The sequence below is a fragment of the Onychostruthus taczanowskii genome, unplaced genomic scaffold (assembly GCF_017590055.1).
Source record: "Onychostruthus taczanowskii isolate IOZ18803 unplaced genomic scaffold, ASM1759005v1 scaffold25, whole genome shotgun sequence".
Classification (NCBI taxonomy): Eukaryota; Metazoa; Chordata; class Aves; order Passeriformes; family Passeridae; genus Onychostruthus; species Onychostruthus taczanowskii.
The window spans coordinates 8,483,544-8,511,326 of NW_024499796.1; the positions used below are offsets into that span (position 1 = coordinate 8,483,544).

Below are 27,783 nucleotides of genomic sequence, written 5' to 3' on the forward strand. Positions count from 1 at the left end.
TCACTTAGTGAGGTGGTGACACTGGGGCTGTGTGTGTGCCAGAGCTCTGAGAGCACAGCAGAGTGAATTCAACCTGCATGGGCAGCAAGTGCTGGGTCCAGAGTGGGGAAATCCAGCAGTTACCCCAAAAGAGGTGGTGAGGGAAGAGTGACCTCAAGCAGTGCTGGGCTGGCAGGCAGCCTGGGAGGTAGAAATTCCTCATCTCCCCCAGATTCTGACTTTTTCTTCTGCTGGCTTAAAGAATAAAACATTTTTAGAGGGCAAAAGCAGGGAGTACTTGCAGGGGGTGTTCTGAGATGCCACAGGGCCGGGTGCTGTTCCAGTGTCTGATGGGCACTGTGGGTGCTCACTGGGGGACCTGCCCTAGAAAAGTGACACAGGTGGGTGATGGGACCATGTGGCAGCCCCAGCCCAGGCTGTGTTCCCTGGGGATCCTCTGCTGGAAGCACATCCTTCGTGGTCACCCCATAAATGGGCTCCTGCAAGAGAAGGATCAGGGGCCAGGGTGAGCAGAGTGAGCCGGGCTCCCACAAACAATGGGGCTGTGCAGCTTCACACCGGCAGAGGATATAAAAAACATCGACTGGGGAAAACAAATATTTCATAGCAGCCATTGTTGAGGGTGGGAATGAGGCAGAGTTTTGTCTTGGGCTCTTCCTTCGACATCTTTCATGTTTGTTGTGAATGAAGCTCCATTGAAAGGCAGCTCCTTCCCAGGTAGCCAGTTACCACCCGTGAATAGCCTGGCCACTCTGCTTAGTAATGGGATTATATTGTTTTTCATTACAATGGGAACTTTGATTCCCAAACTGTCCTGACTAATGTCTGCTTAAGAAACAAAGCCATTTTTTTTTCCTTCGTAGGAGGAACAGGGCTCTAGCATTGTTTTTTCCCCACTCCTGTCCACGAGTATACCCAGCTTTGGGAATTCCTTTAGTTTCTCTCCAGATGAAAGTCTGGATCTTAAAATCTCAATTAGATGACTTGGGCTAGGTCAAAAATGAAATGGAACAAGAGAGAGAAAAAAAAAACACATCAAAGACTTGGGATTGCAGTTTGCTTTTTTAATTAAACGAGAATGGAGATCTGCTCTTGCTTTATTAACCTGATGTCACTTGGAGTAACCTGCTGCTTTGCCAACCACCTCCCTGTGTGAAACTCTGCTTTTTTCCCAGGCTGGTGTCCCAGAGTGTTTAATAAAGCAGGACCTGGATGAGACTTCTTAAAAAACCACCACTTAGGTCTTGAGTTTTGGGTTTTGGTTCTGGGAGCTCCGTGGTGGCTGCTGGAGGTTTCTGTGGGGCTGTGCTGGCGCCGGGGCAGCTTTAGGGTGCATCAGCCAGTCGGGGTGCCCCACATGGGTGAGGGCAGCCCTGCCTTCATGCCTTGGCTCTCCTGGGAGCTGTGGTGAAGCCTTTGGTTTGTTAACAGCCACACGTGCCAGGAACCACCGAGCCAAGCTGCAGGTGAGGTGTGGAGCCAGAGGGGGCTCAAGCAGCTCCCCCAGCCCATGGCTACCAAGGAACAGGGAGCATCCACAGCCCCATGTGTTCCAGGGAGGTCAGGGCAGCACCCAAAAGTATTCCTCATGCCCCTGCACCCGTTTCCTTCTGTGTGCTCCTGGTGATGCCAGGCGAGGTTGGGGCAGAGAGCAGGGTCCTGAGCTCTGATTCCCCAGCAGGATTGTTTTCCAGACCTCCCCGCCTTCCCCTGGCTCCAGAGTGTGCTCCAGTGTCAGCAGGATGTTTCCAAGGCAGGAAACCATCCTGGAGACCACAGTATGCACCTGCTGCTGCATGCATCACGGGAGGGATTCCTGGGGAGGCAGTGGAACGAGAATGAACGGAATAAGCTGGAGTAAGAAGCAGGTTTCTTCTCTCAGGGAGACATATCCCCAAGCACTGGCCTTTCCTCTGGTCAGATTTGAGCCAGGGGAGCTCAGGGCTCCCTGGGCTGGCAGTGAGCAAACGTGTCTTACGGGAAAGGGTGTAACTTCAGGAGAAAGCTGGGGTGTCACTGCCAGGCTGTGCCAGGCAGGGAGCCACTGGCACAACTGGAAAGGTGACTCTTGTGCGTGGCAGCCTGCTGGAAAGCAAGCTCCCTGCTGCCTGGGCTGTGCTGCTGCTGGGGTGCAGGGGAAGCTGTGGGGCAGGTGGCTGTGGTTCCCATTGTCAGCCCAGGGGCTGGGGTGCAGGGGAAGCTGCGGGGCAGGAGGCTGTGGTCCCCATTGTCAGCCCAGGGGCTGGGGTGCAGGGGAAGCTGTGGGGCAGGAGGCTGTGGTTCCCATTGTCAGCCCGGGGGTGACGCTTACCCCCAGAGGTGCAGGGCTGTGTCACTGCTCTGCACCTGGGAGCAGCCTGCACTGCCTCTGGGCTGTTCTGCAGCTAAGGGAGGCTCTCCTGCGGGTTGGTTCTCCTTCCCTCAGCTGTTGCCAGCAAACATGTGAAATCTGAGTGTCCTGCTCACGTTCGGCCACTTGCTTCGCTCCATGGGGTCCCGACCATGCTGGCACAGCCACCCACGGGTCACACAGCACATCTGCTGCTGCACGGGGCTCTGGGGGTGTGGAGATCCCAAGGGGGGACCCTCTGCACCACTCAAGGTCACAGTTGTGCTTCTGAACCTTCTCTGTGCTGGGGTGGCTCTGCCTGAGACTCTGGGGCTCATCTGAGGTGGCTGTTCTAAGCCACAGTGGCATCCCCCAGCCCAGCCTGTCGGGGTGGGGGCCTCTCCCCATGCTGGGAGACCCTACACCCAGCACCAGGGAGTGTCCTGGTCCCATTAGTCTCAAGTGCCCCCAAAATGGTGCTTGAGTAAAGAGCTGAGCCTGCCCTGCTCAGCTTTCCCACGCTGCTCGTACCTTGGGGAAAACAACCACGGCCGTTTATGCTTCCAGCAGCTGAGGGTGAGGAAGAGGTTAGGTGATAGCAGAGCAGATAAGAGGCAGCCTGGATGTGGGGCCAGGGGCCAGGCTGGGGCTCCCCACCAGCCCCCTGTCCCCTCCTGCAGTGTGGGGCTGTCCCTTGAACCTCCCCCTCCAAAGGATGGGCATGGGGACAGCCCGTGCATGTGCTCCAGTTTACACCCGGTTTCCACTTCGCTTGTTGGGGTTTTTTGTACATTTTAAGCCCAGAGTTTTACCTCCAGCCCTGCCACGGTCTCGGCATCCCTTGGGAGGACACGCTGTGGCCAGGCAGGAGGGCAGTGGGTGGTGTGAGCTGGGGGGTGATGCCACATCCAGGACATCCCCCGTGCAGCCAGCAGCCCTGAACACACCCTGGCCCTGGGCTGTGCATCCTGAATCTGAACAAAGCCCCCGTGCTGCCATGCGGGAACGCCTGGGTGTCATCTGTGCCGGCCGTGGCAGATGGCAGCTTAGTGCAGAGAGGAAAACATTAGTCTTGGGTCAGAGGTCACAGAAACATCTGCCTCGGGATGCTTTCAGTGCCCGCATTGCTGCGGAGGGACAAAACCTGTTGCTGGTGGCTTGGAGGAAAAGCCTTGAGCACCACGAGTGGGGACAGAGCCAACAAAGGGCTGGCAGCACCAGAGCCACACACAGGGAGCACCCAGAGCACAAACCACAGGCTGGGGGGCTGAGGTGGGCACCCCAGCTCTGCCACCTCTGCCAGAGGGGCTGGAAGCTGTGGCAGCGCAGCGAGCAGAGCTGTGGAGCAGAGCTGTGCCAGCAGCTGGCTCTGATACTCCTGCAGCTCATTCATGCTGTTGATTTTCTGATCTGCTGAGCTCTCCTGGAGCCCTGCTGGAATAGCTGCAGCGTTGAGCCTCTGGTTGTAACTCCTCAAGGATGTGCAGCAGACACAACAAATGCACGTGCCCGTGCTGAGCAGATCCAGATTTGGCCCAGGCTTGGTGCTGGGAGCAGAGTGGGAATTCAGGGCTGCAGTTGCTGTTCCCAGGCTGTCCCCAGGGACTGCTGTCTGACCTTGGACAAGGCCTTCTCCATCACCCTTCACACTGGCCATGAATCATGCAGATTTATGGCCGGCAGCTTGGTGCATTATTAATCGTGTCCCCCCTCACCACAGTTTGCACTTGGATGCTCATTCTGAGGGGGAAGACACATCCCAGCCTGGTGCTGTGGGAATCCAGCTCCCAGCCTCTGCCTGACCCCCAGAAACAAAAAAAAAAGCCACTGGGATGGCCGGCAGCCCCAGACACCCGGGGGGTGTAAATCAGAGTGTTCACCCCTGCAAGGAGCACCCTCATCCACAGGGGTGGGACTGGCTGCTGTCCCCTGTCCTGCCTGCTCCCGTGGTGGAACACACCCCAGAAGTGTAGAGTTGGGAGATTTCCTGCTGCAGTGTTGCTGGGAGAGGGAGAATTGTGTGTTGGAGCAGGGCTTGGCCATCACCGGGATGGGGATGGGGATGGGGATGGGGATGCTGTCACCTTCCATCAGTGGCTAAAACAGAGCACTTGATGCCTCCTCAGCACGTTAATGAGTCAATGGAAACAGTGAGGGAGACACAGGGGTATTTTTAGCCATTCCTGCCTGGTTTGGGAACTGGGTGCTCGTCATTCCTGGAGCTGGGACTGTGACCACACTGGCCTAGCTGAGGCTTTCACAGAGGCTCCTCAGGACCCCAGGCAGCTTGGCCACATTTCACTGCCTCAAAGCTGATTTCTAATGGCCCTCCTGAGCTGTTTTGATCCTGCAGCACCCGCCCTGTCCTCTGCCAACACGTATATCTGTAATTAAAGCCGAGCTTTAATGTCTCCTATGCTAATTTCCATGAACTGCTTGGGGTTTGGTTTGGGTAGCCCTGGCTTGGGAAATGCCAAAGGAAAAACCACAGGGTGATCTTCACCTGGCTGAGCCTGCGGGGATGTCGCATCCTCCACGTCTGCTCACCTGGAATCCCTGACACCACCTCATGTTTTTTTAAAGAAAATAAAGCTCAGCTCCCTGGGCTGAGCTTTAGGAGAGGTTTTTGGTCCCTGGAGAAATAGGTGAGGTTGTAGCAAACCTGGGAGTTGAACTTAGCTCTGCTGAATCCAGCCTTTCCAGACCTGGAAAAGTGGAAAAATAACTACAACTTGGGTTGCCCTGGTTCTTCACCTGGTTTTTGATCTCTTGCTTTGCATGCGAGACTTGTCTCCAGGCTTTCCTCTGCAGCCAGGACTCTCTGAATCTGCTGAGGTCGCTGGGCTTTGAAATGCAGCTCCAGTCTCTGTCTGTGGGTGAGCTCTGGGACTGTGAGGGGAGGGAACAGTGAAATTCATCCTGTGGCTTCATCCACAGCTGGGAATGTGCTCTCCCCTGCTTGTCCCAGACCTGCTGTTGCAGAGAGGGCAGGAACAGCCCCGTTCTCTGCTGGAGCATCTACAGAAGATGCAGGAGCAGTGTGGAATCCACCAGGTGTGAGGGAGGAGGCTGTCCTGGGCACAAAGAAACCAAGATGACTTAGAAACCATGGAAGGATTTGGGAGGTTCCCCGTGCTGGGAGCTGTGTGTGCAGGTGGGGAGCTGCTGGGCACCTACAGAGGGTCTGTGCTGCACAGCCCCACGTGGAATGACAGAAACTCCTCCCTGGGTTAGAGCTGTGGCTGCTGGATTGGAAGGGTGCCTGTGCTGTGGTGCTTTTTTCCTGAAGATTTGCTGGGAATGCCCCTTTTGGGAGGAGAAATATGGAGCATGAGTGTACTCTGGACTTGATGGGCCACCTGTGCCCATCTCAGCCCTTCCAGGCTGAACTCTTCCCTGCCATCTGCTGCACTCTCCTCCCTTCTGGAGCTGACTGTGGCCATAAATCAGCTCTTAACACAAACAAATAGAAATCAATTTTAAAATAATCTACGAACTCCATGAAACGTGAGGGGTTTCCTGAAGCACAAGCCTGGAAAGCCCCTGAGCAGCCCAGCCAGGTGTGAGGCAGCCTCCAGCCCGGGCACTGCCGCTGACCCCAGCTCACCCTGTGCCTTCAGGCAGGGCCTTCCCTGTCCCTGAGGCTTCTTCTTCCCATCACTAATTAACCTCCTGGCTAATAACCACGCCCAGATTCGGGCTGGGATTTACTTTGGTTTCCCATCCATGTGTTCAAACCCCCACTTGCCTGCGCTGGAATCAGAGAATTATTAATTCTCTGAAAATTAATTGTGCGGGAGGGCACTGGGCTGTGTGCCCCTCTCCCCGACCTCACAGCGCATGAACCCCAATTCCAGAGAGCCCTCCTGGCCTCCTGCCTTGGCCTGGGATGCCGAGCATCCCCTCGGGTCCCCCAGCATCCCCGTGTCCCTCTCCCTGGTGGCACCACCGCGCCCAGCGCTTCCCGCGCTGCCACCGGACCTCTTTGTCCAGCATAATTTTTTTTTTCCCCTCTCCTTATTCCCCTTTTTTTTTTTTTTTTTTTTTCTTTCCCTCCAAAAAAACCCTCCGCTCTCCGCCATCCCCCGCCTAGCGCGGGGGGGATTGTTTTAAGAAAAAAAGCGTGCGCGCTGCGCTCAGGCGGGCGTTTTACCAGATGACTGCACAGCCCAGCGGCGTGCCTGTGCCTGCTCCTCTCGCTGTCGCTGCTGCCGTGCCCGGCCCCGCACAAAGAGCCCTTCTCAGGCGGCCCCAAGCTCCGCATTCCCCCGCGCAGCCACCCAGAAGCGCCGGCGCTCCGCGGCCGCGGCGCCCGGGGCTCGGAGCCGCCGGCGAGCCGGGCACGGTCCGCGGGCGCCGGCAGCTGCTGTGCCTCATTAGGATGCACACCTGCTCCCCGCCGCCCTTTGTGTGCCGAGCAGATGCCCTGATTTATTATTATACACATTTTCTTTTTCATTTGGCCTGGATAATGCCGTCTCATTAACTCAAAATGTCTCCGAATCCTGACAAATTCTCACACAATCCCCGACAATGAAATCAGAATTGGGTTAAAAAAAAAAAAAAAAAAAAAAAAAAAGGAAAAAAAAAAAGGGGGGGAAAAAAAAAAAAAGGTGGCACCTGAGAGGGGGAGCGGGAGCGGGGCTGAAACGTGGTCTTGTCGCCGGCAAAGGGATGTGGCTCCGGGCTGGGGCGGCTGAGGGTGGGGTTTGCTGGTTGTGCTTCACCAGAGGAGCCCCACGGGCTTGTTTTGGGTGACTGCTGTGCTCTGCAGCACCCTCTGGGACCCCCTGCTCACCCCCTTGCCACAGGAGGCTCAGGAATGCAATGTCCCCCCAGATCTGATGGCAGCATGTGTGAGATGGTGGTGCCCTGAGCCTGACCTGCCACAGGTGCCCAGGTGCTGTCACCTTCCCCACCCACCACCTCCAGCTGGGGTTGCCTTACCCCCAGGCAGGGGGGCTTGTGCCTCATCCCTGGGATTTTTTTGTGTCAGGTGCTCAAACTTGGTCTGTCCTCATCCTCCCCCCTCTGCAGAGTCCTGCCAGCCACACATCCTGCCCAGGCCCACCAGGATGGCTGGTGGGGTTTGCCCTCAGGGCATATCTCTGGTGCCAGCTCCGGTCCTGCTCCAGTCCAGGTGGCCAGTGGTGACAGATGATGAAGCTGGTGGTGGCATCAGGGGTTCTTTTCTCAGGGTCCCCACGCAGAGGGATGCAGCAGCCAGAGCCACTCACTCCCCTTGTGCAGGGTTTGGCTCTGGGGAAGCTCTCAGCTGACTTGGAGCAGCAGGAACTTGTCCCACCTGTTGCCAGCCAGTGCTGAGCCCCTGCTTAATTGTGTTTGAGTGATTTAGGACTGAGGGAGGATAAAAATAGCCCTGGTGCAGCAGAGACTCCAGCGTGGGCAGGAGCAGGCAGGGAGCAGGGCTGTCCCCATGCTGCCTGGCCCTGTGGATTTGGTGTGGGTATGGGGATGCTCCTCTTACCCTCACCATTTGTCCCTTGTGCCTCGATTCCCTCTTCAGCAGAGAGGGAAGGGAGAAGAATCTCCCTGCCATGAGACGCAGGATGTCAGCGCCGTAACTGCGGTTGTGCAAGTCAGCACAGGCCCCTCCACGGGGGACGCCTTTGTTCCCAGCACCTCTTTCATCCTCCCCTTCCCAGCCCGGAGCAGCCAGGGCAGAGCCTCGCCGCTGCCAAACCCGCCGTGCGGGGCTGGGCCGGTCCCCGGGGCGCACGGTGCCCTCGGGGCCGCTCGGTGCCACGCCGCTGACGGCGCGTCTCGCCCCTGCCAGGTGTAGCGGTGCCTACGTGGGCGAGCGGTGCCAGCTGCCCAACCCCTGCCTGAGCTCCCCCTGCAAGAACGCGGGCACCTGCACGGCGCTGGTGCGCGGCAGCACCGTGGATTACAGCTGCGCCTGCCGCCTGGGCTTCACCGACGAGCTGTGCCTGACGCCCCGCGACAACGTGTGCCTCAGCAACCCCTGCCGCAACGGCGGCACCTGCGACCTGCTGACGCTCAGCGAGTACAAGTGCCGCTGCCCGCCCGGCTGGTCAGGTGAGGGGGGTGGCACCTGGGGACGCGGCTGGCATGGATGGAGTGCCACAGGGGTGGTGAGGTGTCTCTGAGTTTGGCTTTGGGGAGGGTGGTCTGCAAAGCTGGTTGGGGGCGGGTGGATGGCAGCTGAGGGAATTGTGACCCCACTGCGCAGGTACAGCCAGATGCAGGTCTGCAGCCTGGTGTAGATCACCGCCACCAAGAGCTGAGCTGCTGTTTGCATCCTCACCCTCCCTCCTTGCCCTCCCCAGGCAAAACCTGCCAGCAGGCCGACCCCTGTGCCTCCAACCCCTGTGCCAACGGGGGCCAGTGCGTGCCCTTCGAAGCCCACTACATCTGCCGCTGCACCGCCGGCTTCCACGGCGCCAACTGCAAGCAGGACGTCAACGAGTGCAACATCTCCCCGCCCGTCTGCAAGAACGGGGGCAGCTGCACCAACGAGGTGGGCACCTACCAGTGCTCCTGCAAGCCGGCCTACACCGGGCAGAACTGCGAGCACCTCTACGTGCCCTGCAACCCCTCGCCCTGCCAGAATGGGGGCACCTGCCGCCAGATCGGGGACACCACCTACGACTGCACCTGCCTGCCAGGTAGGGAGGGGAAGGCATGGGGCAGCACCTCAGTCCACCCTAAATGAGTAGTGCCTGAATTTCCAGCAGGTTGTGAGGCTGGGAGGGACAGAACCCTCTGGCTGTGGGCTGGTTGTGCTGTGCGTGCTTTAGGGAAGACGTTGGGCAGCGATGCCTGAGGAGGAGAGTTCATCTGGGGGCTTTATATACTTTGTGTTTCACCAAAATAGCTCTTCCAAAACAACTGTTTGAGCAGAGGCCCCTATGCGGATGCTCATATTCCAGAATAAGAGTGCCTTTTTCCGCTTTAGCTTAATCCACTTCCAGAATGGAATAATTAGCCCGGAATAGCTATTTTGGAAAGTTTCCGAGTGCTAATGGAGCTGGGGAAGGAAGACTCTCTCTGTGCTCGCTGCTGCTCCCTCTGGCAAACTCTGGAGCAGGCCAGAAGGATTGCAGCCTCTGGCATGGAGAGCTCCTGTGGAGGGGCCTGGTGGGCACTGTCCTGGGAGCTCAGCGCCCTGGAAGGGATCTTGGTACGCTGGAAAGGAGCTTGGCACCCTGCAAACCCTGGAGAAGAACAGCAGCTGAGAAAGGGCCCCCTGACCCCAGCAAGCCCTTTCACTTCTGCCCTCAGACTGTGAGTCTGCAGTGCAGTAAGGGCAGGGAAGGGACTGAGCAGCTTCACCCCATCCCTGGGTCAGCTGGAGAAACGAAACTGGAGTTTCTGCCCAGAGCCACACTCAGACCAGGTTGTGTTTCCTGGGATGAGTGCTGTCCTCACCCGAGCCAGCCAGCTGTGGCAGATGTGGAGGGGAGGCACCCGCCCTGTCCCTGGGAAGGAAGCTGTGGGCAGCAGTGCCCTGCCTGAGGAGTCTCTTGTGGGGCTGGTTTGATCCTCTGGTCACCCATAGCCCAGCAGTGGCCAGAGCGGATGAGGGTTGGGTGGTTTTCCCCTCTGCACCCTGGGCAGGGCTGGGCATTGCCATGGGGAGCTCCAGCCTCTCTCCCTGTAGCTCCTGCCCCATCTCTGCTGGGGACGTGGCATCAAGGTGGGGATGGGGTCTCCCAGATGGCACAGGCACCCACACCCTCCTGGCAGCCCAGCCGGGCTAGGGAAGATAAATAATCCCTGTGAGCTGTGTGGGGGATCTGGTCTTGATGTCTGACACAGGTTCAGAGGTTCCACCCCCTTCCCAAAGCTTTTGGCTGCAGTACCTCAGGAATCTCATCAGCCATCCAGGACAGACAGGGCCCTGCAGGATCTCCTGCCTCACCCCCACAGCAGCTCACCCAGGCTGGAGCAAAGCTCCTGTCCTTAGGGACAGGGATGTGTGGGGATGACCGGACGAGCAGTGCCAGGAAGGAAACCTTTCCTTCCAGCATGAGCTCCCGGGAGCGATGCTCCTTTGGAGCAGCTCCGAGCCCTGTCCCGCAGGGACGGGCAGGTGGAGGTGCAGGAGGAGCTGTGCTGGCCCTGCCCTGCCGTTCTGCTGACGAGGCACTTTCACCGAGCAGCCCCAGCGTCGGGCACGGCGGGGTGAGGCACAGCCCGGGGCAGAGCCCTGCTCCTGGCAGGATCGGTGCTGTCACACCCAGCTGCGGCTCCGTGGGCTGCTTCCAGGAGATTTGCATCCTGCAGGAGCTGCTTCACCTCCCGTGGGGTGGCACAGCCCCTGCTGCAGCGAACAGGGGGTCCCTCAGCAGCTCCTCCTTCGCAGACAATGCAGGAGCTGCACGGCAGCAGAGGGACAGGGCGCTGTTCCTCATGATAAGGGGGTGATTGATATGCTGGTATGTGGCAGAGCAAACGTGGAACAATGTCCTCTTTTCATTCCTGGAGAGGCCTGGCTGTACCGGGTTTCTTCAAGTTAAAGTAATCTTGGCTGTTTTATCGTGCCATCGCTGCAGAATGTAACCCTGAGTTTAAAGTAATTGCCCTACTAATTACTCATTTGGATGGTTCAAAATTAGTTAATCCTGGTTTCTAGGACATTGGGAGCTATGGCTGCTCAGGCTCAGCCCCACTGCTTAAAAATGAGGTGCAAATCAATCTTATCTGCTCTGGGCTCCTACCAGCAATCATAAAAAGCTGTGGATGCTCCCCATGTGATGGAGCTGGAGAGCGGAAAACGTGGAGAGAGTGAGGGGAAAGCTCCTAGCTGGGCCAGGCTCTGGGGTCCCACAGAGAATCAGTCTGGGCACCTGGTCCTTACCTGTGCAGGTGACCTGTTTTGGTGCCTGGGTGGGGAGCAGCCTGGTCTGGACCTGCAGAATGCCCTGGGGAGTTTGAGGGAGCTGCAGATGGACACTGGCACTGTGGGCTGGCATTGCCATCCCAAACCCCAAGCAGCTGGGTTGAGAGCTTTGAGGGTCGTACAGTAAATGCAGCTTTTAACACAAATGTCAGTCAGAGGTGGCTTGGCAGATGTCCTGAGGAGGGTCTGGCTGCTGTGCTCCTGCTGCAGAGGCTGGGGGCGGCAGGGTTTCCTTGCCATCAGCTGGAGGTGATAACAAACCCAAGCAGAGGTGGGCTGGGATGAGCCCAGCACCGTGTGGGATTGTGGCTCTCCCCGGCAGGGACTTGGATCCCCCTCAGGGGTAAGCGCTGCTGCTGAGGCTCTTTAAAAGGGAAATTAAACGCCGGTGATTCAGCACTGGGTGCCACAAGCCTTCGTGGGAGCAGCTCTGCTTCGTTCTGGCTTGTGTGGAGTCAGATCTCCACTGCTCGGGGCAGGCGTCTCCAGGGCTGGAGGCTCTGGCAGCAGGGACAGCCTGCCCTGTGCGGAGGAAGCTGCTGCTGCCAGGCCCCAGCAGAGGCGGATTGGGGATGAAGATCAAACCAGGCAGTGCTTCAAAGCCACCTGGCACATGCTCAGCACCTGAAAATGAACAACCTGCTGGTGGTGGGGGGTGGCTAGGGGCACGGTGGTGACACAGCCAGTGGGTGAGTTGGCATCATGGCAGCTGTCTCCTCTGCGCAGGGTTCACGGGTCAGAACTGTGAAGAGAACATCAACGACTGCCCAGGCAACAACTGCAAGAACGGGGGCACCTGCGTGGATGGCGTCAACACCTACAACTGCCAGTGCCCACCTGAGTGGACAGGTAGTGCCAGGAATGATGGTGGCACAGGGCTGGGCTGGGAGGATGAGTCCTGCCCGGGGGGATGACGGGCGCAGTGTGGGCAGAGCCGTCCTGCTTCACATCGGGAGTGGTCAGTGCCAGCTTCACGCAGGTGCCCTGTCCCCTGGCAGGTCAGTACTGCACTGAGGACGTGGACGAGTGCCAGCTGATGCCCAACGCCTGCCAGAACGGTGGCACCTGCCACAACAACCACGGCGGCTACAACTGTGTCTGTGTCAACGGCTGGACGGGCGAGGACTGCAGCGAGAACATCGACGACTGCGCCATGGCCGCCTGCTTCCACGGGGCCACCTGCCACGACCGGGTGGCCTCCTTCTACTGCGAGTGCCCCCACGGCCGCACAGGTGAGGCCTTGTCCCACCTTGTCCCCTGCCCTGCATGTCCCCTGGCTCCTCGTTGGCAGTGACTCGTGTGCCCATCATCCTTGACGTGCCTTTGGCTGCCCAGGTTTGCTGTGCCACCTGGATGATGCCTGCATCAGCAACCCCTGCAACGAGGGCTCCAACTGCGACACCAACCCCGTCAATGGCAAAGCCATCTGCACGTGTCCTTCGGGGTACATGGGGCCAGCCTGCAACCAGGACGTGGACGAGTGCTCGCTGGGTGAGCTCACATGGGTGACAGCAGCACGGCTGGGGAGGGCTCTGGCACAGCCAGGAGCGAGTCCTGAGTGCTGTGCTTGTGTTTTACAGGAGCCAACCCATGTGAGCACGCAGGAAAGTGCATCAACACCCAAGGGTCCTTCCAGTGCCAGTGTCTGCAGGGCTACTCAGGCCCTCGCTGTGAGATTGATGTCAATGAGTGCCTCTCCAACCCCTGCCAGAATGATGCCACCTGCCTGGACCAGATTGGGGAGTTCCAGTGCATCTGCATGCCCGGTGTGTGGGCAGCCCTGTAGACTCAGCCTTGGTGCTGGGGGTGGGCAATGGGAGGGTTTTGAGTGGCCCTGAGCTTCAGGTCAGTGTGGGGTTGGGTCAACATTTCCTGTGTGCCTGGGGACAGCACCAAAAAGAAGGAGCTCAGTAAAGGTTGTGTGATGGGGGCACAAGAAGTGAGATTTGGGCACCATCAGCCCTACACTGAACTCATCCTCTTGCCAACCTTAGCTTGGATTGAGCCAAAACCTGTTGATCCAAGGAGCAGCTCATGCATCAAATCCCACCACGTGTAGAACAGCCCCTGAGCTGCCTTTTAAAGACAGGGGATCCATTGTGGGGCTGTGCCAGCCCTGTGCTGACAGTGCTGGGTCTCTCGGCAGGGTACGAGGGGGTTTACTGCGAGATCAACACGGACGAGTGCGCCAGCAGCCCCTGCCTGCACAACGGCAACTGCCTGGACAAGATCAACGAGTTCCACTGCGAGTGCCCCACTGGTACGTGGCACCCCTCCCACTGCCAGCAGCCATCCCACTGCCACTGTGGTGGAAACAAAGCCAGGATGCATCCTGGCTCGAGCCAAGAATGGGCTCCTTAAATTTCACAGCCCTGCGAAATGGGGAGAGCGTAGGGAGCACCTCTTGGTGCTTTGGAGGGAGCTTCTCCAATTGCCACGAGGGGCTGAGCCCCGTGCAGGCCATACTGCTCCAGCTCCCGCCCATGGGAGAGGGGAAGGAGGATTAAACCCCACGGCTTTGCACTTGAAAAGGCCCCTCTTTGGGAAGGAGGGCTGGGGGCTGGGGGGGGCCGCACCAGCGGCTTTGAATGCGGTGTCAAAGTCACGGGGTGGAGCAGAGAATGGGGAGACGGTTAATCTGTGAAAGGAGGTTTTGAAGTTCAGAGACTTTGCTCCTCTAGAGATGTAAATAAGATGCTCTCAATGGTGGGTCGCAGCCCCGCATTCAGGGCCCCCAGCAGCCGTCCCCATGGAAACCCGGCGCCCCAGCCGGGATGCGGGGGGCCGGCGGGAGCAGGGCAGGGGGGCCCAGCGGGAGCTGCCCGGCAGGGAAGGGAGCCTGGAGGGTCTGGCCGTGAGCAGGGAGGTGACTTTTCCCTCCGTTCCAGGCTTCAATGGGCACCTGTGCCAGTTTGACATCGACGAGTGCGCCAGCACCCCCTGCAAGAACGGTGCCAAGTGCGTGGATGGCCCCAACACCTACAGCTGCGAGTGCACTGAAGGTGAGGGGATCCTGGGGGGCTGTGGGGGTCCTGCCCCGTGATGTGCTATAAAACCACACTGACAAATCATTTAGTGCCCACCTCTGCAACCACCTGCTGTGGCAGGTGTCCCCACCAGTGAGGTTGGTCCCTGCTGATGTGACTCCTGTGGTGCAGGATGTCCCTTTCCCTGGTGACGGCAGAACAAGTCGAGCTCTGGAGCCTGCTGGCCCCGGAGCCAGGTGTATGGAGCCTGGCACTCCTTAGGTGTGGCCCTGCAGCAGCCGTCCCACCGTGCTCCCGCCCGGCAGCGAGGGGGAAGGCAGGAAGGAAGGAATAAAGCTGCCTCTATGGGGACGCAAGGTGCAGGGCCGCTGGGGCTCGCCGACCGAAACCCAAGGAGCAGTTGCACAAAATGATGACTTGAGCCCTGGTGGCAAACAGTGGCTCTTTTGTGGAGCAGCTCCCGCCAGAAATCTTCCAGCTGAATGGCCTCTAATTAGTGTCTTGCTAATGCCAAGCCCCGATGAAAAGCTGCTATGTGGGCTTGGCGGGGTCTAGTCAAAGCTGTACTTTGTCCTCGGCTCTCCACCCCCAAACCCGGCGGGGAGGGAGCCGGCCAGGAGAATAGGAGCTGCTGGGGGGGTTATTATTGGGGGGTGCTTGGGGCCGGCCCCCCCGTGCACGCCGGGACGAGCGCGGGGCCCCGCTTGCAGCCGAGGCTGCTTTAATGCAGGTCATTGTGCACCCCAGGACAAAGCCCCCCGGCTGGGGTCTGACCAGCCCCCCCCCATCAGCACATCGGGGTGCTCCCTGCCTGCACCCCGCTCCTGGGGATCCCAGAGATCACAGTGGGGCAGGTAAAAGCTCCCCAGTGCACTGCCTCACATCTGGAGAGGGTGGGAAGGAGTGTCCCCCGTCCCCAGCCCATGTCCCCCATGCTCAGCCTGTGTCTCTCCTGCTGGTGGCAGGTTTCACGGGTGCTCACTGCGAGATCGACATCGATGAGTGTGACCCTGACCCGTGCCACTACGGGACCTGCAAGGACAGCATCGCCTCCTTCACCTGCCTCTGCCAGCCCGGCTACACGGGCCACCGCTGCGACATCAACATCAACGAGTGCCAGAGCCAGCCCTGCAAAAACGGGGGCACCTGCCAGGACAGGAACAACGCCTACAACTGCATCTGCCTCAAAGGGACCACGGGTGAGCAGGAGGGAATCCCTGCAGCTCCACATGGGTCAGCAGTGTTGGTGCAGCATCCCGCTCCCATCCTCTTCCTGGGGCAGCTTGGCCCTGGGCCACCACCAGCAGCCGCCCTGGTGCCGGGGCTGGCTGGGGCACCCTGGGTGAGGGCGAGTTCTCCCAGTTTGGTGCCCAGCTCAGGCAGGAGCCGCGCCCCAGCCGGGAGCTGCCCGTGGCGGAGGCGCTTTGTTGTGGGGTGGTGCTGGCAGTTGGTGCCAGCGGGGTTCATTTTACTGCTTTGACGGGTCTGGAGACCTCCTAATGACAGCCCTCTCCTCTTGGGGACCCCCTAACAAACCCCCTCTCCTCCCTAGGCTCCAACTGCGAGATCAACCTGGATGATTGTGCCAGCAACCCCTGTGACTACGGCAAGTGCATCGACAAGATCAATGGCTACGAGTGCACCTGCGAGCCGGGGTACACAGGTGAGAGCAGGGCCTCACACCCTGGGGACCTGCAGCTGCTGGTGCCTCACAAAACCAGGACAAGGGTGCAAGAAGGAGGGGGGATGCTGCCATCCCGCTTGTAGGAGGTTTTACACCCTCCAGCGCTCCTGCTTGTTCAGGAGGGTGACCCCGGCTCAGTCCGAAATCAAAGGGGTGTCTGGTGCTGCGAATTCGACTCCTGCTGCGCCCACTCCCATGGGTATCAGGTTGCTGCCTTGTCCAACTGGTTTGTTTGATGGCTGCTGGAAATGGTGGAGGGCTTTGATGGGAGCAGCCCCCACCGCTCCCTGCTCGCGCGGCCCCTTGTCCTCGGGCCCGCCGGGAGCTGAAATAAAGCCTGGCTTTGTCAGGCATGGCAGGTAGGGTTACAGGCTGAAACCTCCTCCCTTTGGTGTTCCCTCCTGGGCCAAAGCAGCCCAGGGCACGGCCTCTTCCCAGTCCCGTTTAATGAAGGCAGGCAGGCGATGCGGGGTGTGAAGTCACCCTGCCTGCAGGGCAGCCCACTCCTCTGCAGCCAGCACAGTGTGTCCTGAGATCCCAGCCCCCAGCAGACACTCCCTGGGTGGCTGGAGGGGGAGCTGCCTGGTGGGTGCACTCCCCAGGCCATGCCGTTCATGCTTATGGGGTAACTGTTCCTTGCTCCCCCTTTCCCAGGGCGCATGTGCAACATCAACATCGACGAGTGTGCCAGCAACCCCTGCCACAACGGGGGCACGTGCAAGGATGGCATCAACGGCTTCACCTGCCTCTGCCCCGAGGGCTTCCACGACCCCAAGTGCCTGTCTGAAGTGAACGAGTGCAACAGCAACCCCTGCATCCATGGGAAATGCCATGATGGATTGAATGGGTAGGTTAGAGGGCGCAGGGGCTGCTGGGGGGCTGCAGAGACCAAAGGGTCCCCAGCAAAGTCAGGGTTAGAGGAGGGTGAGCATCTGTCCCCTGAGTTGGTGCTTGTCCGTGCTCTGAGCCAGCGCTATGGGATATTTCCCTGAAGGGACAGGATTTGTTGGCTAATTGATGGCTGGTGCAGCCTAGAGGATCAGGATGGACCAGCTTTTTATGCTCCAATTTTTCCCCAAAGCTACAAGTGTGACTGTGACCCTGGCTGGAGTGGGACAAACTGTGACATTAACAACAACGAGTGTGAATCCAATCCCTGCATGAACGGTGGCACCTGCAAGGACATGACCAGTGGCTACATCTGCACCTGCAGGGAGGGCTTCAGCGGTGAGTGGGGGCTTAGGTTGGATATTCTGAAAAATTTCTTCCTGGAAATGGTGGTCAGGCACTGGAGCAAGCTGCCCAGGGAAGTGGTGGAGACACCGTTATTGGAAGTGTTCAAAGTGGTGTGGATGTGGAACACAGTGGTGCTGGGTTAATGGTTGGACTTGATAATTTGCCATGTTCCCCCCACACCAAGGCCTGGGTGGAAGCTGTGGGTGGGTGTTCCATGCCAGATGGGCTGGAGGCTTCATTTTGGGAACAGTGGAGCCCCAGGTGTGGCTGGGAGCTGTGGCAGTGCAGCCCTCCTGGAGACCTTGAGCAGAGTTCAGGGTGGAGCTGAGCACAGGAGGCTTTCCCAGGGCAATGGCTGTGCTGTTGTCATTGCCACCATGTCCCCACTGTACCCTCAGACCCCTGCCACCAGCACACCTCCATCACAGCCACTTCTGTCTATTTTTCTTAACACAGGCCCCAACTGCCAGACCAATATCAACGAATGTGCTTCCAACCCCTGCCTGAACCAGGGCACGTGCATTGATGATGTTGCTGGCTACACCTGCAACTGCCTCCTGCCCTACACAGGTGAGGGGAGCACCCTGTGCCCCACCACAGCTCTGTGGAGTTTCTGCTTCACATGTGACACCAAACTGGTCCCCAGCACATGCAGTGAGCTGGCACTGAGCATGAAAGCTTCCCTCATTCTGCCCTGCTGAGGGGCTGCCCACAGCCACGGCTCCACCTCTCCACGGCGCAGCTGGAGGAAATTGGCAGGAGCTTTTTTTTCCTCCCTTCCTCCTCTTCCTCCTCCTCCTGGAGGGTGGCTCAGGGGCAGCAGCACCCAGGGGCTGCCCCACTGACACCCCAGCGTTCCCCAGCCATGATGCCCGTGCTGGAAGGGGCGATCCGAGGCCGAGGGGCCGGGGGATTCTGCTGAGCCAATTCCTGTTTGCCGGCCCTGCGCTTCCGCTCGCGCAGCCCAGCACAATTGCAGGAAGCCATGAGCTGTTTCCTGCCCTCACCAGTGGCCATAGAAACCCCTGGGGGGGGGACGGGGACTGGGCAAGCAGGGAGGGGAAGGCTCTGGAAAATAGCAAAGGCCAGTTCAGGAGATATTGGCTGACAGGGAAGATAAGGGTTTGGAGGGAACGTGTCCCTTGGCTGGACGTAAACAGGAAAAGCAGCGGAGAGGGAAGGGGGGAGGGAGTGCAAGGGGGAAAAGACCCTGAGCAGCACTTCCCTGCCAAAGGAAGTGTGCATTGCTGTCATGCAGCCCAGATAGCCAGGGCTTAAAAGGTTGTGGGGGTTTGGGGTCATGGGTGACCAAGAATGGAGGAGACAGCCCCAGCTGGGCTGCCCTGGGGTGCTGGGGAAGTCCAGAGCGTTCCCCAGACTGGCAGCAGCCCAGGGCAGGGGACAGGGATAGCAGGGTCTTGGGCCACCTGTCCTTTTGGAGAGTGTCAGCGGGTGCTTGTGCCTGTGCAGGAGCCACCTGTGAGGATGTGCTGGCCCCCTGTGCTGGCAGCCCCTGCAAGAACGGTGGCGAGTGCCAGGAGTCAGAGGACTACAAGAGCTTCTCCTGCAGTTGCCCCCCTGGCTGGCAAGGTATGGACAGGGCTCTTTTGGAGGTTAGAACCCCTCAGGGAGGGAAAGGCACAGGGGAGGGAGCCAGGTCTTGGGGAGGGTCCTGACCTGCCCCATGGCTCAGCTGGGTGGATGGGACACAACCGTTACCTGCATCCCTTGGCTTCTGCTGTGGAGTGAGCAGTGCCCAGGATGTCATTGTCACCCCTGGGGCTTTCACCAGCACCCCCAGCCCGCACAATCCCTGTCCTGCTCTGTCCCCAGGTCAGACCTGTGAGATTGACATCAATGAGTGTGTGAAGAGCCCCTGCAGGAATGGGGCCACGTGCCAGAACACCAACGGGAGCTACCGCTGCGCCTGCCGGACCGGCTTCTCCGGCCGCAACTGCGACACCGACATCGACGACTGCAAGCCCAGTAAGAGCAGGGGCTGCCCCTGCCTGCACCCAGCCCAGCCCTGGGCCTCATCACCCTTCCTGGGGCTGGGATTCTCCTCTCCATGCACGGACCAGCTATGAGCTGTGCTATGAGCCGTGCTTGGCTTTTGGGCCACCTCAGGCATGTCCCTGTTGAGCGGTGTCAGTGCAAGGCAGGAGGATGGAGGCTGGGGGGACAATGTGTGCCATGGGATCTCCTTGTGCCCAGTCTCCTGGAGGGGTTGGTGTGGCTTCTGCCCAGTCCATGGGCTCAGTCCCATTCCTACACATGGCCAGGGAATGTGTATGGGGACAATGCCGTGGGGCAGCTCCCGGGCTGGGCTGCAGCACCACAGCTGGACCCATCACATCTTCACATGCACGTCCCTCCTCTCCAGATCCGTGCCACAATGGTGGCTCCTGCTCCGATGGCATTGGCACGTTCTTCTGCGAGTGCCTGGCTGGTTTCCGTGGGCCCAAGTGCGAGGAGGACATCAACGAGTGCGCCAGCAACCCCTGCAAGAACGGGGCCAACTGCACCGACTGCGTCAACAGCTACACCTGCACCTGCCCCTCCGGCTTCAGCGGCATCCACTGCGAGAACAACACCCCTGACTGCACAGAGAGGTACAGTCCTGCCAGCTGGGACAAGGGGCTGGGGTCCCTGTGCTGCCCCATCGCCCTGGGTTGGTGCGTGGGAGCTTTGGCGTGGGGCACGGCCGGCGGTGTGACTCACCGGGGCGCGGTGTCTGTGTCCCCAGCTCCTGCTTCAACGGTGGCACATGCGTGGATGGCATCAACACCTTCACGTGCATCTGCCTGCCCGGCTTCACGGGCAGCTACTGCGAGCACAACATCAATGAGTGTGACTCCAAGCCGTGCCTGAACGGGGGCACGTGTCAGGACAGCTACGGGACGTACAAGTGCACCTGTCCCCAGGGATACACCGGGCTCAACTGCCAGGTACAGGAACCTTGGGTGGATGCTGCTCTGGGGATCTGGGGGTCACTGCAGTCTCCGCTCCTGCAGGAGCCTTGCTGGGTCCTCACATTCATCTCTTGCTGTGCTCCCCCAGAACTTGGTGCGTTGGTGTGACTCCTCGCCCTGCAAAAATGGAGGCAAGTGCTGGCAGACCAGCAACCTGTACCACTGCGAGTGCAACAGCGGCTGGACAGGGCTCTACTGCGATGTCCCCAGCGTGTCCTGCGAGGTGGCTGCTAAGCAGCAAGGTAAGGCCATGTGTACAGGGTCAGGCTGGGGTCCCCAGGTGTTCCCTGTGCTGGGCACTGAGCAGGGATGTGGCTGTTTCTCTTGATGGCGATCTTTGGCACAGAGCGATCTCAAGGACTGGTCTAGCAATGCATGCCCAAGGCTGTGATTCCCTGAGGGATGTGTGGTGGCCAGGACATGGCCCTGTGGTATGTGTGGGTGTCACCAAGGTCCCTGCATCTCACTCTGCTCTCCCTGACAGGTATCGATGTAGCACATCTCTGCAGGAACTCGGGGCTCTGTGTTGACACTGGCAACACTCATTTCTGCCGCTGCCAGGCTGGCTACACCGGCAGCTACTGTGAGGAGCAGGTGGATGAATGCTCCCCCAACCCCTGCCAGAATGGAGCCACCTGCACAGACTACCTGGGAGGCTACTCCTGCAAGGTAGGTGCCTGGGGGGCAGGAATTCCCAGGGGAAAAGCCTCAGTTACTGCCTTTCTCCTGCCCAAGATGCTGCCCTTGCATGGTGCCCCTTTACCAAGTTGGAGATTCGGGTGCTGGCTATGCTCCTAGAGCCATGTGGGAATGGAAGGAACCTCTCTGATAGTTCCCCTTTTTCCTCCTTGCAGTGTGTGGCTGGTTATCGTGGAGTTAACTGCTCAGAGGAGATCAATGAATGCTTGTCCCACCCATGCCAGAATGGAGGAACTTGTATCGATCTCATCAATACCTACAAATGCTCCTGCCCCAGAGGAACTCAAGGTAAATTAATTCCCCAGGCTGGGGCATTAGTGGGTTGAGTGCAGATATCCTTGGATTCTGCTCATTAGCTGCTCGGGCTGGCGGCAGCAAACACAGCGGGTGAGGTTTGTGTTTGCTCGTGGGCTTAGCCATCAAGGCCAGGCAGCCTTGGCCACGTGGTGCCACGTCCCTACTGCCCAAGAGGTGGCTCAGGCTGCCACTGACGTGGTCAGGCTCAGCCCCTGGGCAGGGAAGGCTCACACAAGGGAGCAGCGGGCCCCCCGATACTGTTTGATGAGCTGTGTGGGTTGTTCCCCCCTCTCTCTAGGGGTACACTGTGAGATCAATGTGGATGACTGCAGCCCTTTCTTTGATCCTGTCACCCTGGGGCCCAAGTGCTTTAACAATGGCAAGTGCAAGGATCGGGTAGGTGGCTACAGCTGCATCTGCCCCCCTGGCTTTGTAGGGGAGCGCTGCGAGGGAGATGTCAACGAGTGCCTGTCCAACCCCTGCGACGCCCGCGGCACCCAGAACTGCGTGCAGCGGGTCAACGACTACAAATGCGAGTGCAGACCTGGCTATGCAGGTGAGCACTGCATCCCCTCTGCTCCCAGGGCACAGCCTGCAGCCCCCAGCCCCCACAGGCAGCCCTGCATGCCTTCGTCTGCTCCTCACACGCTCCTCTCCCTCGCAGGCCGTCGCTGTGACACTGTGGTGGACGGCTGCAAAGGCAAACCCTGCAGGAATGGGGGAACCTGTGCTGTTGCCAGCAACACTGGCCGTGGCTTCATCTGCAAGTGCCCCCCGGTAGGTGCCTGCTCCTCTCCAGGAGGAGGGAATGAGCGTGAGCGTGAGGGGTGGTCAAGAGGCCAGTTTAGCCCCTGAGGCTTCCCCAGCTGGGATAGGCATGAATGGGAGGATGCTTTGCTGTGGGTGCATCCATAAAGGTGCACCCTCCACACTTGCAAGGATGCTGGAATAGAGTTAAGGAGAAGATGGCTCAGGCCTGAAGGTAGAACAGGCTGAATGTTATTTGCACCATGCAAAGTGAGACAGGCAGCTGTGGAGGAGCTCCCTTCACTTTGAGGGGATGCTCTGACAGGCTTTACGTTTACATGGGCAAGATTATTCTTGCCCATCACCAGTTTTAGAGGGTGAGTTTTAGTTTCCCAGAACACACGTGTGTCAATGTTGCTCGTAGCACAGCATCAGTGGTTCTGACTCCCTCCTTGCCGTGCCTTCCCCAGGGATTCGTGGGCGCCACCTGCGAGAACGACTCGCGCACCTGCGGGAACCTGCACTGCCTGAACGGTGGCACCTGCATCTCCATCCACAAGAGCTCCAAGTGCATGTGCACGCCGGCCTTCACGGGCCCCGAGTGCCAGTACCCGGCCAGCAGCCCCTGCACCTCCAACCCCTGCTACAACGGGGGCACCTGCGAGTTCTTCAGCGACGCCTCCCCCTACTACCGCTGCAACTGCCCCGCCAACTTCAACGGCCTCAACTGCCACATCCTGGACTTCGACTTCCAGGGTGGCATCGGGCAGGACATCATCCCCCCCAAGATCGAGGAGAAGTGTGAGATCGCCGTGTGCGCGGGGTACGCCGGCAACAAGATCTGCGACGGGAAATGCAACAACCACGCCTGCGGCTGGGACGGGGGCGACTGCTCCCTCAACTTCAACGACCCCTGGAAGAACTGCTCCCAGTCCCTGCAGTGCTGGAAGTACTTCAACGATGGCAAGTGTGACTCTCAGTGCAATAATGCTGGCTGCCTCTACGATGGGTTTGACTGCCAGAAGTACGAGGGGCAGTGCAAGTAAGTGGCTTCTTTAAAACTTTCTTGTTTTGAAGCCTATTATGGTCACCATCTCTGGTGAGCCTCTGGTTGTTCTGATTGTGTCTGGTAAAACTCCTAGACTCAGGCCTGCTGTTCATTCCCAACGTTCTGTTCTTCTGCCTGTGGGGCTGCAATTCAAGCAGTCACATCTCCCTGTGGTCCTTCTGAGTTTACATCTACTTGGAAGCTCTCTGGGTTTGACTCATTGCAGATGGCTTCCCTGTCCTTGCTTGTATCACTGCACAGAAGTGAATTCTCCAACTCACAGCAGTAACACAGTCAGTTTCAAGGCAGGGAGACCCCAGATGGAAAAGCAGCCAGGAAACATGATGATGTTAACATCCAAGCATTTCCCAAACATTGTCTTTGGCAACAGCAGGAACTTAGTCCCAGATTCCTGGACCAACTGTGGTCTTAGTAACTATTCTGTGTCCCCATGCCTTCTCCGAGTCACAGTAATTTGTCCCTTTTTCTTTTACAATTTAACAGCTGCTCTCTCTCACCTACAGCGGTGCTGCATAAAACAGCTGCTTTCTATGTAAACTGGTTTAGTGTCTGTCAGGGTGAAGAATATTTATACAAAAGAGAGACCACCACTGCTTTTCTCAGCAGATAGGTGTTATTTGCAACAAACTACTTGGTCTAATTCTTCCTTCTGCCTTGCTTCTTCCTCCACCCAGCCCTCTGTATGACCAGTACTGCAAAGATCACTTCTCGGATGGTCACTGCGACCAGGGCTGCAACAATTTTGAGTGCGAGTGGGATGGTCTGGACTGTGCTAACAACATGCCAGAGAAGCTGGCAGATGGCACTCTGGTGGTGGTGGTCCTCATCACCCCCGAGAACCTGAAGAACAACTCCTTCAACTTCCTGCGGGAGCTGAGCCGTGTGCTGCACACCAACGTGGTCTTCAAGAAGAACCCCAAGGGGGAGTATATGATCTTCCCATACTATGGCAACGAGGAGGAGCTGAAAAAACATTACATCAAGAGGTCCACAGAGGACTGGTCAGATATGTCCAGTGCTGTCATCAACAAAGTGAAGAGCAGCCTCTACTCCAGGGCTGGCAGGAGGCAGAAGAGGGAGCTCGATCAGATGGACATCAGAGGGTAAGAGGGTTCCATTTTCTCTGAGCAGCACTCAGAGCGTGTTCTCTGTGTCGACAATAGCAACACGCTAGGAAGGGAAGGATGTAGGCCAGATAATTGTATTTAGATGTTGCTTTCTGTGTGAACAGAAACCGGATTTTGCTCTCATGTGGGAAAATGGAGTGATCATTCAGGAGTCCCTGATACAATGCTGCCCGACTCTCACGATTGAAGGAGTCCTGTGCATTGTTGGGAGCCGGGGCTGGGCTGGGTGGGACCTGGAAGCAGAGGTTGGCCTGACCGACTGTCTGACTTCAGGAAGTCATTAAGTTAAGCCTCATTTTCTCCCTGGGAAATGCTTTCTAGAGCTTTGTTGTAAAACTCAATTACTGCAATCTGTGTTTGGAGATCTTTGGTGTAAACATACACATCTAACCTGCTCCCTCTCTGTGGACTCAATCAAAAACCCCTGAAAGCAAAGGAGTTAGAGCAGTGAAACTGATATGAGAACATCTGAAGGCTCCCAAACAGCATTATTTAAGATACTGTAGTGTTGGGGTAATTATAAAACATTGTGAAGCAGAGACTCACTTCCATCCTGTAGATAAAGAGCTGGATTTTACAGCATCCACTGAGGCAAATCCAACAGACCATGAGTGTGAGCTAGAGACTGTGGGCCACAGGGGAGCAAGGAGATGGGTTCCCACCTTCTAATTCCCACTGATGGGGGTTAAAGAGGGAAGGGAGGCAGGGTTTGCCCATGTCCTCGGTGTGGTCATCTCTCCCTGTTCCTTATTGACTCTTCTCTCTCACAGATCTATTGTCTACTTGGAAATTGATAACCGCCAGTGCATCCAGTCATCTTCCCAGTGCTTCCAGAGTGCCACTGATGTGGCAGCATTCCTGGGAGCCTTGGCCTCCCTTGGCAACCTGAACATACCCTACAAAATAGAAGCTGTCAAAAGTAAGTACAGCTGGTCACTTGAGGAGGAGAGACAGCCAAAACTTTCCAGCCTTCTCCGAGTTTGGTTATCTGTCAATTGGCTGCACTTGAGCACAGTCTGGTTTTAATAACTTCACTTTTTTTTTTTTCCCTTTAAGTCTTTTCTTTAAAAAAATTGCAAGCCCACTTTATTATTTTTGCTTATTCCAGGTTTTATTTCAAAATCATTATCACTCTAAAAGTTATTAAAAAAAGAAAAAGAAAAAGAAAACCCAAGCAGCTCCAATCAATCAGTGACATACGAGGAGTTGAAGTTTGTATCTTGAAAATCCCCCCTAAATCCTTTTGTCTTAACAGCTCAATGCAAGCGCAATGATTTGAAGTTTGCTAATCCTTTTCCTTAAAGGAGAAAAAAGTGAAGCTGTCTCCTGGTGCAGGCTGCCTTGTGCAGCCGAGAATTTGCCGATAGTTTGCAATTCTGATTAATAGCGTATAAAATGACCTTATTTTGGGGGGGGGGGAGAAGCTGATTTAGATCAGACTTAGGTACCTCTATTAACAAATTTTCCTTCATTTCCACTCCGTCCCTGGTTTGCTATGCAGCTTAATGTCTCAGCATCTCTTTGTGCCCCACTGTTTTGTAGGTGAAACAGCCGAGCCCACGAAGAACTCCCAGCTGTATCCTATGTACGTGGTGGTGGCAGCGCTGGTCCTGCTCGCCTTCATCGGGCTGGGGGTGCTGGTGAACCGCAAGCGCCGCAGGGAGCATGGGCAGCTTTGGTTCCCAGAAGGCTTCAAAGTGACAGAGTCCAGCAAGAAGAAGCGACGGGAGCCCCTCGGGGAGGATTCTGTTGGGCTGAAGTGAGTAATTTGCTTGCTAACCCGATGGACGTGGTGCAGCAGGGCTGCTCTGGGCTCCTCTGGGAGAGCCTGCTGGAGTTTTGTTCTCTAGTGCATCGTAGTGGTGTGGCAGGGAGGAGAAGAATCAGGGGTCTTAAAGTTCTGCATGGGGAAGAAAGCAGTGTTCTGTCTGGTTCGTGCTATGTAATCATTTTTCACTTAGTCAGAAATGAAATGCAGCCTGAGGGAACCTCCTGGATGTTGGCTGATTCCTCTTTCAGTTTGTGCCTGTACGTGGACAAACACCACAAACAGTTCCTACAGAGGAGATAACTTTTTCTGTGGTTTTCTTTTTAAAGACCCCTCAAAAATGCTTCGGACGGCACGCTGATGGATGACAACCAGAATGAGTGGGGTGATGAGGAGACCTTGGACACCAAGAAGTTCAGGGTAAGCCCTCTGCCACATTCCCTGCCTGTGCTGCAGGCAGTCCCTCCTGGGTTTGTCACAGAAGGAGCAGAGGGACCCTCAGGGCCCCTCACTGCTGCTCTCAGCTCCTTTGCAAGCCTGCCTGTGACAAACACACAGCTTGGAGCCTCACAGAGCTTCCCAGGCTGGAGAGAGCCCAGGGTGCTTTCCTGGGAGCTCATCCCTGCTGTTTCCCTCAGTATGAGGAGCAGGCGATGCTGCCGGACACGGATGACCAGACGGATCACAGGCAGTGGACGCAGCAGCACCTGGACGCCGCTGACCTGCGCATTTCCTCCATGGCCCCGACGCCTCCTCAGGGGGAGATCGATGCTGACTGCATGGATGTCAACGTCAGAGGGCCGGGTAAGGACCCTTTGCCCTTCTGCACTGGCTGGCAGCTCATGTGGAACCCTCCCTGAGCCCCTGCAGGGAGCAGCCCCACGGCCCTCCCTGTCCCTTGCTGGTGCAGAGTCACTGCTACAAGCTCTGCACCACAGCGTTGCTGTTGTGTGTGATTTAGAGAGAGACCCTGTCACATTTTGCTTTCCATGAGAACTCTTTTGTTCAGTAACTGAGGTGGAAATTACAGAAGTACCTATTAAATCACCCAGGTTATCTCTCTGCTGCTCCTGTATTCTTCTCCTCCCACCCAACTGTACATTTCACAGTCTTCCTTTAAGGTTTTTTACAATGCTTTTTAAATTCTTACAAACACTTGGTCTTCCCCACGTCTGTGAAATTGTCCTCTGAAATAATGAAGGTATTTACCATACTCTTATTTGCTTTGAGCAGCCTTCCTTACAAACTGCACCTTACATGGAGCAGATGAAATAGGAAAAGCAGTGAGATACCACTAAGGAATTTCAGATCCATATCAGAGGAAGGATATTCGTGTTTGATGTTCAGAACTAGTCAGGAACTCAGTCTTGGTGCACCCAGGAGAATAAGCATCTATCGCAGGCAGAGCATCTGGCAGAGCCTCCTGCATTACAGAGGGTAAAAAGCCTTTTTTATCCTGGGCTCCCCTGTGCTTTCAGACGGCTTCACCCCCCTCATGATCGCCTCGTGCAGCGGCGGAGGGCTGGAGACCGGCAACAGCGAGGAGGAGGACGACGCTCCCGCCGTCATCTCCGACTTCATCTACCAGGGAGCCAGCCTGCACAACCAGACCGACCGCACGGGCGAGACCGCCCTGCACCTGGCCGCCAGGTACTCGCGCTCGGACGCTGCCAAGCGCCTGCTGGAGGCCAGCGCTGATGCCAACATCCAGGACAACATGGGCCGCACGCCGCTGCACGCCGCCGTCTCCGCCGACGCGCAAGGAGTCTTCCAGGTGAGCCGTGATTTGGCCGCCGGTTTTGGGGTTTTCGGGGGGAAATCGTGGGGCTGTGTGGAGGGTTTTATCACAGGGTCTCCTGCTCGGCTGGGCAAGGTGTGGGGTGACAGTTGTAAGCGAGGTGTGGGGTGACAGTTGGAAAAAATGAAGCCCCTGTTGTCTTGGGGAACAGTAAAACAGCAACCCCATGGCAGCAGGTCTGGA

The 27,783-nt window shown here is 57.5% G+C and overlaps 1 protein-coding gene across 2 annotated transcripts in view; it reads left to right on the plus strand.

Moving 5' to 3' along the window:
- The window catches only part of NOTCH1 (notch receptor 1), a 41,731-nt gene that overhangs the window by 9,674 nt on the left and 4,274 nt on the right, over nt 1–27,783 (plus strand). The window contains exons 3-31 of one of the 2 annotated variants that reach the window (XM_041406419.1): nt 8,127–8,389; nt 8,641–8,979; nt 11,943–12,065; nt 12,215–12,448; nt 12,552–12,707; nt 12,797–12,982; nt 13,363–13,476; nt 14,105–14,218; nt 15,169–15,402; nt 15,756–15,866; nt 16,542–16,734; nt 16,969–17,114; nt 17,580–17,693; nt 18,594–18,713; nt 18,957–19,109; nt 19,507–19,735; nt 19,870–20,071; nt 20,184–20,337; nt 20,580–20,764; nt 20,950–21,082; nt 21,390–21,647; nt 21,756–21,868; nt 22,309–22,880; nt 23,582–24,010; nt 24,805–24,953; nt 25,577–25,793; nt 26,132–26,222; nt 26,441–26,606; nt 27,281–27,576. In XM_041406419.1, the coding sequence (XP_041262353.1) occupies nt 8,127–8,389; nt 8,641–8,979; nt 11,943–12,065; nt 12,215–12,448; nt 12,552–12,707; nt 12,797–12,982; nt 13,363–13,476; nt 14,105–14,218; nt 15,169–15,402; nt 15,756–15,866; nt 16,542–16,734; nt 16,969–17,114; nt 17,580–17,693; nt 18,594–18,713; nt 18,957–19,109; nt 19,507–19,735; nt 19,870–20,071; nt 20,184–20,337; nt 20,580–20,764; nt 20,950–21,082; nt 21,390–21,647; nt 21,756–21,868; nt 22,309–22,880; nt 23,582–24,010; nt 24,805–24,953; nt 25,577–25,793; nt 26,132–26,222; nt 26,441–26,606; nt 27,281–27,576 (5,794 nt within the window). The remainder of the gene's footprint in view (nt 1–8,126; nt 8,390–8,640; nt 8,980–11,942; nt 12,066–12,214; nt 12,449–12,551; nt 12,708–12,796; nt 12,983–13,362; nt 13,477–14,104; nt 14,219–15,168; nt 15,403–15,755; nt 15,867–16,541; nt 16,735–16,968; nt 17,115–17,579; nt 17,694–18,593; nt 18,714–18,956; nt 19,110–19,506; nt 19,736–19,869; nt 20,072–20,183; nt 20,338–20,579; nt 20,765–20,949; nt 21,083–21,389; nt 21,648–21,755; nt 21,869–22,308; nt 22,881–23,581; nt 24,011–24,804; nt 24,954–25,576; nt 25,794–26,131; nt 26,223–26,440; nt 26,607–27,280; nt 27,577–27,783) is intronic. The other variant, XM_041406421.1, reaches the window with a different exon arrangement.